General features: G+C 40.7%; 1 protein-coding gene across 9 annotated transcripts in view; it reads left to right on the top strand.

Moving 5' to 3' along the window:
- Positions 1 to 19,219, top strand: part of simc1 (SUMO interacting motifs containing 1) — a 68,313-nt gene that overhangs the window by 40,960 nt on the left and 8,134 nt on the right. For 8 of the 9 annotated variants that reach the window (XM_080201597.1, XM_080201605.1, XM_080201600.1 and 5 more), the window contains 4 exons: positions 10,283 to 11,296; positions 14,193 to 14,455; positions 17,553 to 17,622; positions 18,583 to 18,743. In XM_080201597.1, the coding sequence (XP_080057723.1) occupies positions 10,283 to 11,296; positions 14,193 to 14,455; positions 17,553 to 17,622; positions 18,583 to 18,743 (1,508 nt within the window). Of the gene's footprint in view, positions 1 to 3,923; positions 4,247 to 10,282; positions 11,297 to 14,192; positions 14,456 to 17,552; positions 17,623 to 18,582; positions 18,744 to 19,219 lie in introns of those variants that run through there. The other variant, XM_080201596.1, reaches the window with a different exon arrangement.

The raw sequence follows: 19,219 nt of genomic DNA, 5'->3' as shown, positions 1-19,219 counted from the left end.
AACACTTTTGCTAGTTTAGGTGGACATGAAACTCCCTTGAGATGAAAAGAAGAACAGGGAGTTCTTCTAATGGCCTGACCAATATTCCTTCTTCAACCAAACATGAATCATGTGAAATGCTTTGTTTCCCAAATGCACATATAGTGCTTTTCACATCTTCGGTCAGTTCATCCTCAATGCATTTTGCAGTCAATTTGAAAAATAGAACTGGGTTTTACCAGCTCTGGAGATTTGCTGGAAGGCACGAGGCCTGGTAACATGGTGGGGCAAGGTGTTGGAAGGGGAGCCTGACATCTTCCTGCCATTGCAGGATATCACAAATTATGAGAACCTCAGTGGGAAACGCCACTGATAGAGGCAGGATCAGAAATTCCTGCCGCCAGCCTCCACTGTGCCACGTCCCACCGCCAAGAAACATGCTACGGAGGGGGCTAATTAAACCAAATATGTGGTCAATTAAGAATCACTTTCTGCCTCTACTGGCATTTTACAGGCATCAAGAGAGGTTCCCATCACATGGGGAGACTGCTAACCTGGAAGCCTTCTCAGGGTGGTGCCCATTATGGCCACTCCATGGGTGCTTCACCAGTGACTTTCGTTCCAACTTAAGGTGGGGATTGCATCACAACTCCTCAGATACTGAGGCAGTCCATGTCCTTATGTAGCAAGGTCTAGACAACATTCAGGCTTGGGCTGATATATAGAAAGTAACATTTGCACCACACAAGTTCCTGGGAATGACCATTTCCAACAAGAATCTAGCACTTGTTGTTTGACATTCAATGGCATTACCATTACTGAATCTCCCATTATCAACATCCTGAAGGTTACCATTGACCAGAAACTGAACTGGATTAACCATATAAATATTGTGGCTACAAGAACAAGTCAAAGGCTCTGAATTCTGCAGCATGTAACTCATCTCTTGACTCCCCAAAGCCTGTGCACCCTCTACAAGGCACAAATCAAAAGTATGATGGAATATTCTTCCCTTGCCTGGATGACTGCAGCCCCAACAACATTTAAGAATTTTGACACCATCCAGGACAAAGCAGCACGATTGATTGACAATCCATGCACCTTCTTAAACATTAATTCCTTCCACTACCAATGTATAGTGGCAGTAGTGTGTACCATCTAAATGGTATGCTGTAATATGCACTTTGAAGAATACATTCTAAACTTACAAGTTCTATTACCTAGGCCAAGGGCAGCAGATGCATGGGAACGCCAGCTGCAAATTCCCTTCCAAGCCAAACACCATCCAAACTTGGAACTATACTGCTGTTTCTTCACTGTCACTGGAGTAAAACCCTGAACTCCCCTTCTAAGAGTGCTGTGGGTGTATCTACACAACATAGATTGCAGCAGTTCAAGAAGGTGGCTCACCTCAAGAGCACTTTAGGGATGAGCAACAAATATTGATCCAGCCAACTTTTCTTGTAAGACAGCAAATTTTTGTTCCATCAGCTGCTTATCCAATTCCCTTTTAAAAGCCAGAAAAACAAATCAGATATCACCTCTCATTCCCAAACATTATCGAGTGTAGATGGAATATGGAGTTGAATCCACTTCTCTGCATTAAATTCAATTGCCACTTGTCTACCCATTCTACCAACCTGCCTATGTACTTTTGAAGTTTAACAGTACCCTCCTCGCTGTTTACAATACTTCTAAGTTTTGTGTTATCTTCAAATTTTGATATTGTGCCCCGCATTCTAAAGTCCATGCCATTAATATATGTCAAGAACAGAAGGAGCCTTAACACTGACTTCCTGCAGCCTGAGCAATGGTCACCTCCACCAGTGGTGCTACGCAGCCTGTGACACGACAGGCAGCACTCATAGAAAGACCCCCACCCTTTATTGAGCAGCAGACCCTGTAGCAGCCTCTTAAGTGGCCATCGCCAGTAAAATGCTACCCAGGGTCCCACTGCCCACCAGTGTGGGGTCAGGTTCTGCTTTCAGTCCCAGCAGGGGGACTACTTACTCTTTGGAAAAATTCCAGCAATAATCACTGTTGTAATGCAGGCAAATGTGCTGCCAAATAAATACATAGGAAAGTCCCACAGACAGTAAGAATAAATGAACAGATAATAACATTATCTAAGATGCCAAAGAAGCACCCCTGCTCTTCTTAGAATAGTGCCAATGAGTATTTCACGTCCATCTGTGAAGGCAAATAGGGCCCCAATTTAAAACAAAAACAAAATACTGTAGACAATGGAAATCTGAAATAAAAACGGAAAATGTTACAAATGACAGGTCAGGCAGCATCTACGGAGGGAAACAGAGCTAATGTTTCAGGTCAATGATGACACTTCCCGATGATCCAAAATATTAACTTGATTTCTTTTCGCAGATGATGTCTGACCTGTTGACTATTTCCAGCACTTTGTTTTTATTTCCTCAATTTAACATCCCATAGGCCCTGGAGTTAATTAATAATGACAAAATGGTCAGTGTTTGATGGCCTCACTCCACAAAAACTTTGGAAGTTCATACAGGCAGAAAAATAACATGAAAACCCAGAGCTTCTCCAGAGATTACGCTGTTGAATCCCCCAAATGACATGGAAGATCATCTGAATTTGCAAGAACTTCACTTCAACCCCATTAGTTTCACTGTAAAACCCTTGAATATTACATCCGGTTAAATGGTGTGTTGTAGAATGTTAGAAACAGTTCAGTTGGTCTGAAGAAATCTTTGTCATACATCAGTTAATTGTGAGTCTTTATTAGAACTATTTACAAATATAGAGTAAGAGATACCAGCTAGAGGCCAGCTACATTTGCGGCCAGGTGTCCCTGGACGGGGAGCATGCGGTGTCCACGGGCACAGTTGACGCCTTCTGCGCCTGCTGGGCACCGCTGGGGCTGGGGTGCATTATAGACCCTTACAATCACATTTTGATTTAATGTTTTAAGTTTCCTTTCGACTTTGGTTTCTGTTCAGGCCATCCCCCCTTCCTTTTTGGGGGGCTGCCCCTTTCAATTTGTCCCGAAGTTAATTTGAGTTTGTTGACTTGATTGTGCCTAAAAGAGCTACCAGCTAGAAGCTCTCTCCATGCTTGCTGGTATACACAGCTCTGTCCAACACTGGACTGATCCTGGGTGCAGGTCATGTACTCTCTTACATAACTCTGTGGGAGGTACTGTACAAAGTCTGACAACACCAGGTTTTAGTCCAACCGATTTATTTGATAGTAAACTCACTAGCTTTCAAGGGGTTTCCCTCTTCATCAGGTGAATGGAGAGTTCTGGCCTCAAACAGAGCATATAAAGCACAGACAGTTTACAGATTACTGATTAGAATGCGAATCTTTACACCTAACCTGCTGTTCAAGTCCTAAAGTGGCTGACAATGTGTGTGGAAGGAGCACTGATCACAGGTTAAAGAGATGTGTATTGTCTCCAGACAGTACAGTCCAATGCCCGCATATCCACATCAGGAGGTACTGTACTCAGTCCCATATTAACCCTGTAACCCTAGATACAAAGTGTAACCGAATACTAAGTTTATAATTATAACCTTGCATGTATTGGTACGAACTGAAAAGTATTGTTATTTGTGCGCTATATAAACAAAACATACTGTCCGTAGAGTAAATGGGAAAACGAAGGAGACGGTGCAGAACATAATGTTACAGTCATAGCTAGGATGTAGAGAAAGAGCAACTTAATAAAAGATAGGTCCGTTCAAGTGCCTCATGGCAGCAGGGAACTCAGTGAAGGGAATTTTACCGTAGGGCTAAGACTAATAATATAGTCAGATACATCGTTCCCATTTACTCAGTGTAATCTACAGTGAGTGAACAGTAAGGAGTAGGCACACTCTCTGAACTGCACTGCAGCTCCTCCTGCAGCAGGGGGCGAGACAGAGCAGCTGCTCGCCGCTCGGCGTTTTTTGCCAGTGTTAAAAATGGCGGCCGGATTGAGGGTAGCTGGCGGCCGAGGTACCGCTTTTCCTCCCCTTTGTGAGCTTCCTTTAAAACCACAGAAAGACCGGGCGGCCAGGGCCCGAACCCAGCCTCGGGCGCGACATCTCTGAAGTGGGCAGCCATGGCTGACGTGATTGAGATCACTTCAGGCGATGAGTCAGACTCGGACATTGAGATTATTGGGGAGACGGTGGTGGCGGTGGACCCGGCCTCCGATCCCGAGACCCGCGTAGCCTGCCGCAACCAGCGTTCCTGCTTAACTTGGGTTCAGTGTCAGCGGATCAAGAAAGTGCTGTACTCGCACCGGGTGAGTGAATGTGGGCGGGCAGCATTTATAACTCAAAACAGTGTTTGAATACAAACAGGAAGTAGTTGTGTGTGTGCATGGCGGTTGTGATGGGCGGGGAGGTCCCGCCATGCTTGATGCTGGCAGTGATGGTCTAAATGGAAATAGGGTTGTCAACCTTCCAGGAATTAAAGATCAATCTGCAGCTTGGAGACAAATCAGAGGAACATTAAATCGGTATATACATTTTTTTAAATATTCCTTGAACATTTCTTTCCGTCAGATATATAAAAAATATTGAAAACGTGGAGGGAGGAGACTGGCTCACAGTCAAGCGTCAACGTTAATAAGTCTCACAACACTAGGTTAAAGTCCAACAGGTTGATTTGGAATCATGAGCTTTCACAGTGCTCCGGACTTTAACCTGGTGATGTGAGACTTTTTACTGTGCCCACCTCAGTTCAACGTTGGCATCTCTACATCAAGGCATCAACAATGCCAAGTGTTTTTTACTCTCCAATTAGCATAAGAATGCAGTACATCTGAAGGATGGATTTGTTGGCAGACGAATGGCTGGAGTGTGGGAACAAGTCCTGTGATAACTCCAGGAATACATTTGATCACAGTTGCTAAATCCATGTGAGATTGCCTGATGCTTGGACAGAACAATGGGGCTCAATTAGGACAGCTGCAAGAATTCCAAATTTCCAACGGTCGCAACAGCTCATGCTGCAGGAGAAAAATTGCTTGGTAACCAAAAAAGGTGCAAGACTTCAACATATTCCCTTTGTTTACAGAAAATGAGTCCATGCATAAACACCTGTGATTCCTAGCAAGCATAAAGCATTACAAACTTGACTAATTCTCATATATTGGATGGTCTTCAGCAATGCAACTATCCATAATCCAAAGATTCACCACCCTTTGAAATAATTTCCCCTCAGCTGAGTCATAGAATCCCTATAGTGCAGAAGAGACCATTTGGTGCATTGAGTCTGCACTAACTCTCTGACAAGAGTATCTTACCCAGGCCATCTTCCCCCAACCAATCCCTATAACCCCACACATTTTCCAACACTAATCCACTTAACCTTCACACCTTTGGACACTAAGGGTCATTTTAACATGGCTAATCCATCTAACCTGCACATCTTTGGATGATCCTAAATGATCAATCCCTTATCCTGAGAATATGCCCCCATCTCCAATATTTTAGATCCCCCAAGTAGTAGAAGTAATTTCTCAGCATATACTGTATCGATTTCTGGCTCTTGGAGGTATACAGAGTTTCTCTTAAATTCACAAGGAGGCCATTTGGCCCATCAAGTCGCACTAACTAGAATCCAACCCAGGCCCTATCTTTGTAACCCCACTTATTTACTCTGCTAGTTCTCTTGACACTAAGGGACAATTTACAATGGTCAATCCACCTAACCTGCATATTTTTGGACTGTGGGATGAAACCCATGCAGTCACAGGAAGAATGTGCAAACTCCATACAGTTAACGACCCAAGTCCCTGGCACTGAGAGGCAGCAGTGCTAACCACTGTGCCACCAGATACCTCAAGAAGGTCTTGTGCAGTGTGTAGGCTCCCTGTTCTGAGCCAGATATTCCCACACCAAGACTAAATGGCCACACAAGGCACATTCACAATGTGGCCAAACAGGTTGATTATTATCTTGTACAACATTCCAATGTGCCTGTGGCAGGTGGTAAGAATGGGAATGTGGCCTGGTCAGTCATAATGTGGAGTGGTGCCCCTCAGGCTATACTCCCTGATGACTGGCTAGCAACCTGTTTCAGGAAAAGCTTGCTGTGGAAACAGAAATACGCATATTTTGTTTTTCTGCCTCATGTCAAACGCAGAATGAAAAGATGATCTTCACTGATCAGCCACTGAGTACAGAGTGTCTCTTGATTTTACCGATAACAGCCAATGAACACAGAATGGTTGTTGACTTCTCTGTGTCAGCTAGTGAACATAATGTCTATTGACTCCACTTTATCAGCTAATAATTTGAAAATGGGCAGGAATTACAGCTGAACTTGCATCATACAACCTGTTGTAGAGTAAATAAAATTTATTTACAGAGTCTTTAAAGCATTTAACTGTGTAAGGAGCAAAGACATGGTTACTTAATCCATCTCAATAGTGGCAAACTACAAAATGTATGGAAGCTAATGAATTACACATATGAATAAAAAGAGTCTGTACAAACCAATTGAACAGAACGCATGATCAAAACTGTGACAACATCTCCCAATAAACCAAGCTGGGTTCTCCAGCAAATGTAATGAGTAGAGAATAATGATAACTTCTGTGTGTAAACTCAATCCTCGTGATCTACAGCAGCGTGCTTCCCAAGTGCGATTGATGGGGAAATTAGCCAATCATTTCTTTTCTAGCTGGAAAGAGCGTGGCTGGAATATTGTTGTGGTTCCAGCTGATGTTATTATTGGACAGTCTAATCTTAGAATGGAAGCTGGCTTGATAGTTTTTTAAAACCACGGAGGATATTTACTGAAACGATTCATTGGAGTCTGCTGTTGACATTTTAACAAAAAGATAAAGCATTTAGGAAAGAAAAATCATTAACTACATTACACTAGATAACAAAAAGGTTGGAAAGATTTCAGCATAGACACCAAGAAAAAGTAAGATTCAAACTCAACTTTATCCCTTTTATCCAGCAATATCTTTACAGATTCAACACTCTGGTGAAAAGGTACCATTAGTTCCACACTAGAACTGGTTCAGTTGCAAAGAGGTTTCTTTTCCAGATTCTGAACAGTCTTTCTGCAGTTCTCTTGAAATCCAGAAAACTCATTCTAAATCACTATTACTTTAACATTAGAATACAACATGAGTTGCTTAAACTAATTTCTTCAGCACTCTGGCATCATATTCAGCTAGAGTTTTAGACTTCTATAGTATATCCATGTCAATGTGTAAACTGTTACTTTTGTCTCTCCTCATTTCTGTGTGGGTCCATTTTCTGATTCCCAGTTACTAGGCAACAGCACTGTTTCTCTACTTCTTGCATTTGTCTTAACTTAAACTACTAACCCCTTTGTAACCCATCTCTTCACTACAAGAGTCACAAAATCTCATTAAAATGGATGCATACAAACAGAGCCTTCGGCTTGCTGGCTCCATCTCACAAAACTCTAAACTAAACCAAATCCAGGTTTCATATTCATACGAAGATATAAATTAAACTTAAATTTTCTTGTTAACATCCACAAATATAACTCACTGAAAATTATATCCAGATCCCTAACAATATGCAATTATTTCCTTGTTTTACAAAAAAAATCCATTTATGAAGCTTGTTTTAAAGGTGACGTAAAGCAGCATAACCAGACTGAAATTTATAGTGAGCCAAAGAAAGTGACACTTGGCTAAGTAATCAGAGGTTGGGCAGAGATGGGTTTTAAGTCACATACAAGAGATGAATTGGCTTGGGATGAAATTGTAGAATTTAAGACAAAGGAGCACAAGGTGTGGCTGCCAATTATGCAATAAAGAAAATGGGCTAGTCAGTCCCTATCCCAGCTCAGCTCGCAAGCAAATGCCAAAGGTAAAGGGAATAAAAATTTGTGTTGCATGAGAAGAGAGTGCTGATTAATTGGCAAGTGGGTTCTGATTGTTAGATGCATTGCCATGGAAAATACAGCAGGAAACAGTTAACTGTCAAGTTCTTCATTCAGATTCAAACCACACAGATCAATTCTGGTTTAGAGTAAGAACTAGGGAATAGCTATCCTCCAAGCTTTTATTTTGTTGAAAAAGACATAATGCATGGAACGTCCCTTTGGCTGTTCACTACTGGCAATGTACAGACTGTACCCTACCAGCCTGTGCTTGCAAAAACATAAAATATAGTGTCCAACATTAGATGTGATACCATGATTGGACAACATTGCCAAACAGTCCTGATTGTAATTCTTAGCACAGTGAAAACCAATTAATGATTATCAGTCGGTCTCGGTGTGGCTGATTTCTATAGGCTGTTAGGGACCAGATCAGAAACTCTAAAGTATATTAAGAAGTTAGTCTAGATCCCAACTATTTTGATTTTGATTTTGATTTTGGCATTAGCGTGGGGTATTTTGTTCCAGGTGTGATTCGAGTAACCCACTAGGAAACTGTTATTAAAACGAACTTTATTTAACAACAGTTAAAATAAAACAAAATTAGCATAACTTTTACCAATTCAAGTACTTAAATATGACAAGAAATGACTCTTAACAGCTAGTTATCTCTACAGTTTCAGTTTAAGCAATATCCACACAAACATATATCATTCTTCAGATTCAGCTAGCACAAAACACATAGCTCACATTGGTGTTATTTTTCTAGCCTTTTAACACCTCTGGACAGAGATTCAGAAAGACACCGGTCTTCTGACTCCCATACAGCAGTCTCCAGAGAAAGATCTAACTTCAAACAGCAGAACTTCTCAGAAAGAGACCAATTTTCTGACAGATACCAGACTCCAATCTTCAAAGAGGGAAAAGAACAACTACTCTCTGTAGCAGCTCAGTTTGTTTCTCTCTGTGAGCCTCTCAGTGCCCAGTCACATGACTTCCTGTCAATCAACCTAATCATGCCCCATTCTGGAAAACTCCAGGGGAAAACACTAAAATAGTACATCTGTATTAGCCCAGATTAAAATAAGCATTCAAGCAAAAAGGACCAATTATGCTCCTGCAGCATCAACATGTATGCTGCTGGTTATAGACAAAGCAGCATCTGTAATTAGAACTGACTCTGAAACAAATTCCTGCACAAGAAACATGACACAAATACATTTCTTAAAGGCACGGTATCGTCACAATGCTAGAAACTCTATGTTCACACAAATGTTGCATACAAAAAGAGTATGCCCAGTAGATGGGAGTGTTGTAGCTGTACAGTAACAGCTTGGCAAAGGGTGCATCTAGTTCTGGAGCACAAATCCAAAAGACGTAAGAGAAGAAGTAGGCCATTTAATGAGATCATGATTGATCTGATACATAAATCTTCAACACTTTCTCTTTGATTTATTATTTGATTGTTTTTTACCTTTGATTCCTTTACTGATTAAAAAATCTGTATCTCAGCCTTGAACATACTTAATGACCCAGCCTCTGCGATAAAGAATTCCACAGATTCACTACTGTCTGAGAAAAGAAATTCCTCCTCACCTCTGTCTTAAATAGGTGACCCTTTACTCTGATATTAAACCCTCTGGTCCTAGACTCTCCCACAAGAGTAAACAATCTCTCAGCATTACCCAGTTAAGCCCCCTGAAAACCCTGTGCCTTAGTTAGGTCATCTTTCATTCTTCTAAACTCCAATGAATCCAGGCCCAACCACCTTAACCACTCCTCATCAGAAAATCCCTCCATACCCAGGATAAACCAAATGAACCTTTGATGGGTTGCCTCCAGTGCCAGTATATCTTTCTTTAGTTAGGAGGACCAAGACTGCTCACAGTATTCCAAATATAGTCTAATTAGTACTTTGTGTAGTTTTAACAAGAATTCCCTATTTCTGTACTCCAATCCCTTTGAAATGAAGGCCAACTTTCCACTTCCCTTCCCTATTATCTGTTGAACTTGCTTTTTGTGATTTACACACAGGGATGCCCAAAACCCTCAATGTTGCAGCTTTCTGCAATCTTTCTCCATTTAAATAATATTCAGTACAATTGCTGAAATGTTGTCAGGGTCCATAGCTTTTGCAGTATCCACTGCCTTCCCTATTTCTTGACATCATTTGAAGTAAATCAAATTGGCTGAAAATTGGCAATACCAGGAACATTCAGTCTGTTGTAACCTCACAAAATGGTAATGCAAATGCAAAATACTGCAGATGCTGGAAATCTGAACTCAGTAGGTTAGGCAGCATCTATGGAGAGAAACAGAGTTAATGTTTCAGGTTGATGACAGCCCAGATCTTTGAAGATGCTGTCTGCCCTGCTGAGTATTTGCAGCCTTTTCTGGTTTTGTTCCTGCAAAAATGTTTCTTAACCCTAAAGCGAAACACTTGATGTTTCTCTTCTTTCAGGACAATATTGATTTGACAGCTGAAGAAAATGAAGTACACAGTCAAGTGAATAGTGCTGGAGAAGGGACAGGAAATATGCAGGATAATTCAACAAACTGTAACCAAGCAGAGAAAAGCCCACAGGCTCTCGTTTCCAGTAATTTGAGTCATGTTGTACTCAGTTCTGAGGAAGATCTGTCAGATAGTAATGGGGTGTGCCGGATTCCTGACTTGCAATCTGATTGGACAATGGGCAAGGATGAACCTGACCTTGAATCTCCACCTGTTTTGACAGTTGAAGTCACAACTGAGGACAACTCACTTGAGCCCGTTTCCGATGACCTTACTGATGAAGAGCTACTGCCAGAATTGGACTTCATTGGTCTTGATGAAAGTCAAGATTCTCACATCACTGAAACAAAACCAAACTTGCTTGTTCCATCAAATCAAGTAAGTTACAGTTCTGTTTGCAGTTCAGATTCAATGAGTGACACTTGTATAAATAGTGACGTGGAATCTCTGGAAACATTTTCACCGGATACACCCATTCCATATTCTTCACCAAGTAGTGCTACAGATCTTTTGGGAGATCACCTTAAAAGCAACTTGGAAGAAATAACTAATGATACAGTTGGTGACCCTAAAGCTGGTTTACATATAGATATTGAAGATATACCATCATTGATACCTCAGAACTACAAAGAGTTTGAACTAGATCGTGCTTTTCAGTCTTCTCCTCCTGGTATAAGCACGCCATTGCTGAAACCTTCGGATCAATTGCAGAGTCACAGTGAGAGAATTGAAAGTGAAATAAAGTGTTTTCCAATTGAAAACCAAGCACAGGAACCTGTCCTGGCATTAGATCAGTCTGGAAGTCAAGTTCTGTCGTCAGAGGAGACTGAAGACCAGGTACTTGCCAATGAAGCTAAGGAAACAAGCCCTAATTGTTCAGTGGATAAAGAGCCATTGCAAAATTTTCAATATCTTATTGGAGCACCGGTTCAACATCTGTTTGTTAATCATCCCAGGCACAAGGTAAATTCCTTCAAATCAGGTTACAAAGGATAGAGGTTCAACCAGTTCTATAGGCCAAAAGTTTCCGGCACTGTCCACCGTGGAAAACCTGCCACAGCAGAGCCAGAATATCCCATACATAATGCTTCAAAATGAGTGATTCTTACATGTGGTGTTGTCTCCTGTGCTCCTTTATGGTCAAAACCAAGCACATGTTCAAATATAGATCTGCACATCAGGCCATCTCACCATGAACATCAACAATTTAATTCCCCATTTCATTATCTAAATGTTTTGGTAAATTTTTATGTGCGAAGCCTCTTTATAAGATTTCTGGTTCCTGTTTTGAAATGGAGCAGGCAGAAATTGCCTGAAGCATTGTCACTCCAATAAATTAAAACCTACTAATATCTGTAACCAAACTCTTGGATAGCAAATTATGTATATAATGCTTCTGACTAGGAATTGGTATGGGATTTCAATGTTGCCCTTGCACTGCTGTCAAATCTAAATGCTGCTGATTAATTCCTACCTCACAATAACACTTTGGAGTAAATGCGCTTATCCTATATCCTTTGAAAAGGTCTTTTGAAAATATTAGTTCTACAACTGATGAAATCATAAAGCATGGTAGCAAGCTATTCACTTCATTGAACATGAGTTGTCATACTCCCATATTCTTCCCCCTAGCCCTGAAAACATTTCCCCTTCAAGTTTTTCTCCAATTTCCTTTTGAAAATTACTATTGAATCTACTTCCAGCACCTTTGCAATGACTTAATACTGGGGCAGCACAGTGGTTAGCACTGTTACCTCACAGCACCAGGAACCCAGTTCAATTCCCAGCTTGGGTCACTGTCTGTGTGGAGTTTGCACATTCTCCTCGTGTCTGCATGGGTTTCCTCTAGGTGCTCCAGTTTCCTCCCACAGTCCAAAGATGTGCGGATTAGGTTGATTGGCGATGCTAAATTGAGCCTTGTTTTGAGGGGATTAGCAGGATAAATATGTGGGGTTACGGGGATAGGGTGGGATTGTTATCAGGCTTGACGGGCCAAATAGCCTCCTTCTGCACTGTAGGGATTCTATGATACATTTTTAAAATTCTCATAAGTTACTTTGCCACTTTCTGCTGGGAAGTAAAATTCGAGTTATTGATCAAAACATATAGTTTAACACCGACCCACAGTGGTAGTCCTAAAAAACTTTGCACTCTGCAGCCTATCAGGTAAGTTTGCTACTTACATTAACGTTTATTTGCAAGAGTTTAACCAAATTACTGAGGCAGAAAAGAACAATATTTTTCCCAAAAAATTAAAGCAAAATACTCTGGATGCTGGAAACTTGAAATAAAGTGCTGGGTAAACTGGGCAGGTCTAATAGCATCTGGAGAGAAAAATAGAGACTCAGAGTGAGAAAAGTGATGGATTTTACACTGTGAAGGGGTGGAACAGGTAGAGCACAATAGAAGTTCAGCGATAGACGTGAGCTAGGAGAGCTCCCCTTTCTGCACTCACATTGATGAGCAAGAGGAGCAGACAGGAACATCATAGCTAAGTAATCAACAATAAAAACTAAATACAGTGCAACTGAATAGCTACATAAATAATGGAATGCACTAGAAAATCATCAACTGAGATGAAGCTTAGGTCTCGTGTGTTACACCCTAATCTATCGGGTCCATCTGTGTTTTGAATACTTAATAACTTAAAGAAGGGGATTGAATCACTAGGACACATTTCATCCCTGACATTTAGGTTTCAGTAGTTCAATCAGACAGAAATTAGGCCATCGACTCACAATATCAGCAGTGCAAACCATCTACAAGATGCACTGCACTGCGAAATTCACCAAGCCTCCTTAGACAGCACCTTTCAAACCCATGACTGTTATCATTTCAACAGACAAGAGACAATCTGGAAGTTCCCCTCCAAGCCACTTACTACCCTGACTTAGAAATGTAGCTTTATTCCTTCACTGTCGCTGGGTCAAAATCCTGAAACTCTTTCCCTACCAGCACTACACCATGTACCTACACCACATGGACTGCAACGGTTCAAGAAAGCAGCTCACCGCTACCTTGTTAAGGGCAATTAGAGTTAAACAATAAATGTTAGCCTAGTCTGCAACATACACATCCCAAAAATGAATAAGAAAAAGCAAAGGTGTAAAGAGGATAACAAGGGAAAGAGTGGGGCAATCTGTAGGTGGAGCCAGAGGACATTGGTAGAGTGTTGAATGAATACTTCACACCTGTCTTGACCCGAGAAAATGAGGAAGAAAGTATGGAATTCAGGGGGAGAGTCTGAGGGGTTTGTGCAAATTGACATAGGGAAGAACAAGTATTGGAGATGCTGGCAGGCTTAAAAGTGGATAAATCTCCAGGTCTGGATGAATTGTGCCCCAGACTGTTATGGGAGACAATGGAGGGGCTGTGACCCAAACTTTTAATTCTTCTCTAGCCACGAGAGTGGTGCCAGATGACTGAAGAACAGCTAATGTGGTTCAGCATTTAAAAAGGGCTTTAGACACAAATCAGGGAACTACAGTCCAGTGAGTCTCATGTCAGTGGTAGGGAAATTATTGGAGAAACTTCTGAAGGAGAGGATCTATCTCCACTTGGAGAGGCATGGCTTCATCAGAGGGAGGTCATGGCTAACAAATTTGATTGAAATGTTAACTCTAGTCAGAATTCTCTGATTTCATACACCCTCCTACTGCTGCCGTGAGAACAGAGAATTTGGTGCTCAGCCAAATCTCTATGCATTGCAGCAGGATTGGAGAATCCCAACCACATGAGAGGTTGGCAAATTCCAGCCTCTGTTTCACTCCACTGATGCTGCCTGAAATAAGTATTTCCAACATTAATTTTGTTTTTATTTCATTTGCATTTGTTCATTTATTTATCTTTTCCGTTCCAGCAGGCGAATCAACATTCTCAATCATCAACGACACACCAATATAAGCCCAAGGAACTTATCTCCCAAAGACAGTGCAGCATGATAAATAGCACTATTGATGAAAACTTTCCCGAAGGGACCCTTCAGTTTTTGATGGATTTTGTATCTCCTCAACATTACCCACCTCAAAAAATTGTGGGGTATATACTCAAGAAGATACTTCTGGGCAATGAATCCTCCAGCACCATTATGTCTGCTTACATGACCCTGATGAAGATCCAACAGTATGTACAAGTTGATGCAGGAGGTGCATAGCAGAACATAGTCTGACAGATATATTTCATAATAGTATGGCTGTTGACTTTTTCCATAATCTTACACTGTTCCACTCTTTGGGCAAGTGAACAGTCAGAATTACTTAATGATAGTATTGTACATTTTCATGTTATCAAAATGTTGCAGTAATTTTTCTGAAACAATTGCAACCTTGTCCATTGAATGGACCACATAAAAACTATTTTTACAGTTGCTGCTTGAACTAGGAAATGTAATGAAAGTTGTTGCATGGCAGTCATTTGCTGGCTGAGTGTTTTCTCATTGATCATTGGGTTGGGAGTTAAGTGTGTTGATCCATGCAAATGAGAAATTAATCAAAATTGGCTTATTTTCACCCAGTTTGTGACTTGTAAATAATCTAATGTATTCAGGAAACCTTTAGGATAAGGCTATTACAGAGTTTAATGTTAGTTCTACTGTGAAGGAGCCACTGCACTAAATCATGAGTCAGTATGGCTGTGTTCCCTGAATGTGATGTACTCCAATTCTCCACGCTCCTGATTTGCATATGCAGACATGCTGATACACACACAAATCACCAGGCTGTTTTATTTGACGATGGTTTCTTGCAATGTAAGGGAATCCACATGTCCTCATTTCATCTTGGCTGTCAAAACTGAAATGAGTTAGAAGAATTAACACAGCCCTCCTAGTACAGGATTTGAAGTTTACATCTCAAAAAAGCTTTCAGAAATCAAGTAACATTTCAGTTCTAAGGCAGCCAAATATCAACTTGATGTTGGTAAACAGGATTATTATTGTTGAGATTTTATATCACCTTTCAAATAAAATATGTAAGTTTTTATTTGGTTAATGGTCGAAAATTGCATTTTGAAGTGTGGGCGGACTGAATTCAGCTAACCAGTGTGACCACAGCTTCACAACAATAGATTATTATCACACCTCATTTGGATTAGATACGATGAGCCATCCACTCAAATAACTAGTTGTTGAAAAAGTGCTTTATAACATATTCTGCCAAATTGGAAGGTATTATATACTTTATTAAATAATACTGCTAAAGCTGTAGACTTTATACTAGTTTACAACCTTGACCTCTTGTAACTTTGAAGGTTTTCAGTTGATATGTAGGTTATTTCAGAGCTGCAGTTGCATCTGGATTGGAAGTATGTAATACTGTTTGTTTAGTAATGTACTGCAGGAAGTCTCAGTGGTGTACAACATCAAAGATATGAGGGTTTCTGCTTCTTTCAGGCAATGAGTTCCAGATTCCTAGCACTTTCTGGGTGAAAACGTTTCCTCTTAAATGTCTTCTAAATCTCTTGCTTTTTCCCGTAAATCAAAGCCTTCTGGTTGTGGACTCCTCAAATATGGAGAATAGAGCCATCCTATCTACTTTACCCAGACCTCTCATGATCTTATACGTTTCAATACAGCCTCCTCTGTTCCACAGAAAACAACTCTACCCTATTCAGTTTTATCATAACCAGAATTGTAACCTAATTAGTCGTGTTCTGAACAGGTGTAACCTTCTAGTTCTCCTTTCGCTAATAAAGACAAGTATCCTGAATGCCTACTTTACCACTTTAATCTACCTGCCTAGCCATCTTCAGGACATGAACTGCATGCTCCCTCTGTTCTCCTATGATTCATAGTATTTACCATTTGTTCTGCATTTCCCTTGCCTTGTTAGCCTTCCCCGAGTACATTTTTTTTATTCATTCAGGAGGAAGTGGACGTTCATTGCCCATCTCTAATTGCCCTGAATTGAGTAGCTTGCTAGACCTTTTCAAAAGGCATTTAAGAGTCAACCACATTGCCGTGAATCTGGAGTCTGAGTAGGCCAGACTGGATAAGAATAGCAGATTTTCTTCCCTATAGTATATTAATGAACCAAATGGGTTTTTACAACAATGTTTTCATGATCATCATCACAGTTAAATTAAAATTTCACCATCTGCCATGACAAGATTTGCCAGAGCATTACCCTGGGTCCTGGATTACTAGTCCAGTGACAATTCCACTATGCCACTGCCTCCCCTTGATCACCATTTGCCACTCTTCTGCATACCTGATTTCCATTGACATTTACCTGATATTAACTTACAATATTTTATATATCCATGGAATTAGAACATAATTGCAAAAATACCTGCTTGGTTATATTAAAAACCTGTTTGATTCTTTGAGTTTTTATTACATTTTAATTATAATGTTAAATACATTACTTATGATAATGATCATTATAATTACTTATGATCTTTCTTATGATAATGTTCGGACAGCACATAGCGGAGTGGTTAGCACTGCCGGCTCACAGCACCAGGGACGTGGATTCAATTCCAATCTAGGGTCACTGTGGGTGGAGTTTGCACATTCTCCCCATGTCTGCACGGGTTTCCTCTGGGTGCTCCAGTTTTCTCCCACACTACAAAGATGTGTAGGTCAGGTTGATTGGCCATGCTAAATTGCCCCTTAGTGACAGAGGGATTAGAAGAGTAATCTGTAAGGGTAAGGGGATAAAGTGTGGGTAGCATTGTTATCGGTGCAGGCTCAATGGGGTGAATGCCTTCTTTTGCACTGTCGGGAATCTACGAATAAAGTATAATTTCAGCAGTGTCCAGCAATTGTAAAGCAAAATTGCTAGAAAAGTCACTTTTTCCATCTTCCAATTTTCTCCTCTGCTTTCCTGAAAGCACTGGAAATGCTTCCTAAGTTACTGAAAACCTTCTGGTTCATCACTCAGGTGTCTATTCCTTGATAGCAACTCAAATTGGAGATACTCAAAAGAGCAGACTTAGACAAGCATGGTTACATTGGAAGGTTATGGAGTTGGAGGAGATTACAGACATAGGGAAGGTCTTTAAAAAATCATGAGATGCAGAAGCCCTAGCTGTAGTTCACCAGCAATATATTTAGCCATTAAACCATTCAAAGAGATGTGTTAGAATCAATTTTGAATTCTGTGATCTATTGTAGGAACTATCTATCATGTTATATAATGTGCAAGTTATCACTTTTAACTGTTGGCCTGTGGACTAATTTTTAAAATAATCTAATAAATATTTCATTATATTGAAATAGGCTGCATCCTGCAAATGTTTCCACGGTGCAGTGGGACTGGGACCTATTAGCTTATCATGTGGAGAACAAGGTAACTTGATCTGGAGCCTCCATAAAGTTCTTTTAAAGATGCTCGAAAAAAATGAGAGCCACATGATCAGTTTTTTTTTGTTGCACATATTCCTTTATATTTGGGGGAGCACAATGGCACAGTGGTTAGCACTGCTGCCTCACAGCACCAGGCACCTGGGTTCAATTCCAGCCTCAGGTGACAATCTGTGGAATTTGCACATCCTCCCTATGTCTGCATGGGTTTCCTCTGGGTGCTCCAGTTTCGTTCCACAATCAAAGATGTGCAGGTTGCGTTGATTGGCCATGCTAAATTGTCCCTCAGTACCAGGGAGATTGGCAAGATGAATACGTAGGGTATTAGGGGTTAGGGCCTGAGAGGGATTGTTGTCGGTGCAGGCTTGATGGGCCAAATGACCTCCTTCTGCACTGTTGGAATCCTAATGGTTTGTTTTTATACATCCTTCTGAAGCATTTGGCCCCAATCATTGGGATTGAATAATGATTGACCTCCCGATTTTAAAAAAATATCTTTCATGGGATGTGGGCTTCACTGGCAAGGTCAGCATTTGTTGCCCATCCCTAAGTTTCTTTGAACTGAGTCGATTGTTCAGCCATTTCAGAGAGTAGTTAAAAGTCAACCACTGTCGGTCTGGAGTCACATGTATCGTCGAATCCCAATAGTGTAGAAGGAGGTCATTTGGCCTATCGAGTCTGTGCCAACTCTCTGAGTATTTTACCCAGGCCCTCTCCCCAGCCCTATCCCTGTAACCTCACACATCGACCATGATTAATTCTAACCTACAATCTTGGGACACCAATCAACAATTTAGCATGGTCAATGATAACACCCTTCCAATTAATAAACAACAGTGGAAATCTTTGTACTGTGCCATTTTATAGCTTATGAACTGAATTAGATGCATCTTTTTCTTCTCTACTAATCTAATCTTGCACAATTTTTGTATGTGTGCACTTCAAGGATCCTCACAGGAAGCATTCTCTGACCAAGAGTGATCGGCTGTTGTTCCTACAGTATGTTGTTCAAACACTTGAAGATGATTTTCAACTGAAACGTGATGCACCCCAGCAAACCATAGCCAAGGCAGTTCTATCATGTGATGAAAAGTTTTCGAATGTAAGGTACAGAAATCTAAACCTTATTGAATCTGCAGTGTTTTATTTCAGTAAGTAGGATAGAATTTTATAATTTGAGTGTTTTAAGTAAATTAAGTTAGTGACGAGATCTATAATGAGTGATGCATTTGGAAGTAGGTATTGCAATTGAACTCATTTAGAATATTGACCCCACTATAACAACTTGGCTTCACTGGCATTTGTCTTGCCTTCAAGTCTGAGGATTGTGACTTCAAGCCCTGGTGTGGGAGTTGACATTGCATTACATTATAGACAGTGTGCTACATTGTTGGAAGCTGCTGTCTTTGGATGGAATGTTACAAAGATACCTTGTTTGTGACCTTGAGGATGTCAAAGATCCCACTTCATTTTTGAAGAGAAGGAAGAGAGATTGAGTAGAGTGGGCCTATATTCTCTGGAGCTGAAAAAAATCATAAGAAACAGAAACAAGTATAGGTCATTCGGCTCATCGAGTCTGCTCT

Source organism: Carcharhinus amblyrhynchos, chromosome 13 (genome assembly GCF_965287045.1).
Source record: "Carcharhinus amblyrhynchos chromosome 13, sCarAmb.v2.hapA, whole genome shotgun sequence".
Taxonomy (NCBI): Eukaryota; Metazoa; Chordata; class Chondrichthyes; order Carcharhiniformes; family Carcharhinidae; genus Carcharhinus; species Carcharhinus amblyrhynchos.
This window is presented reverse-complemented; position numbering and strand designations above follow the sequence as displayed.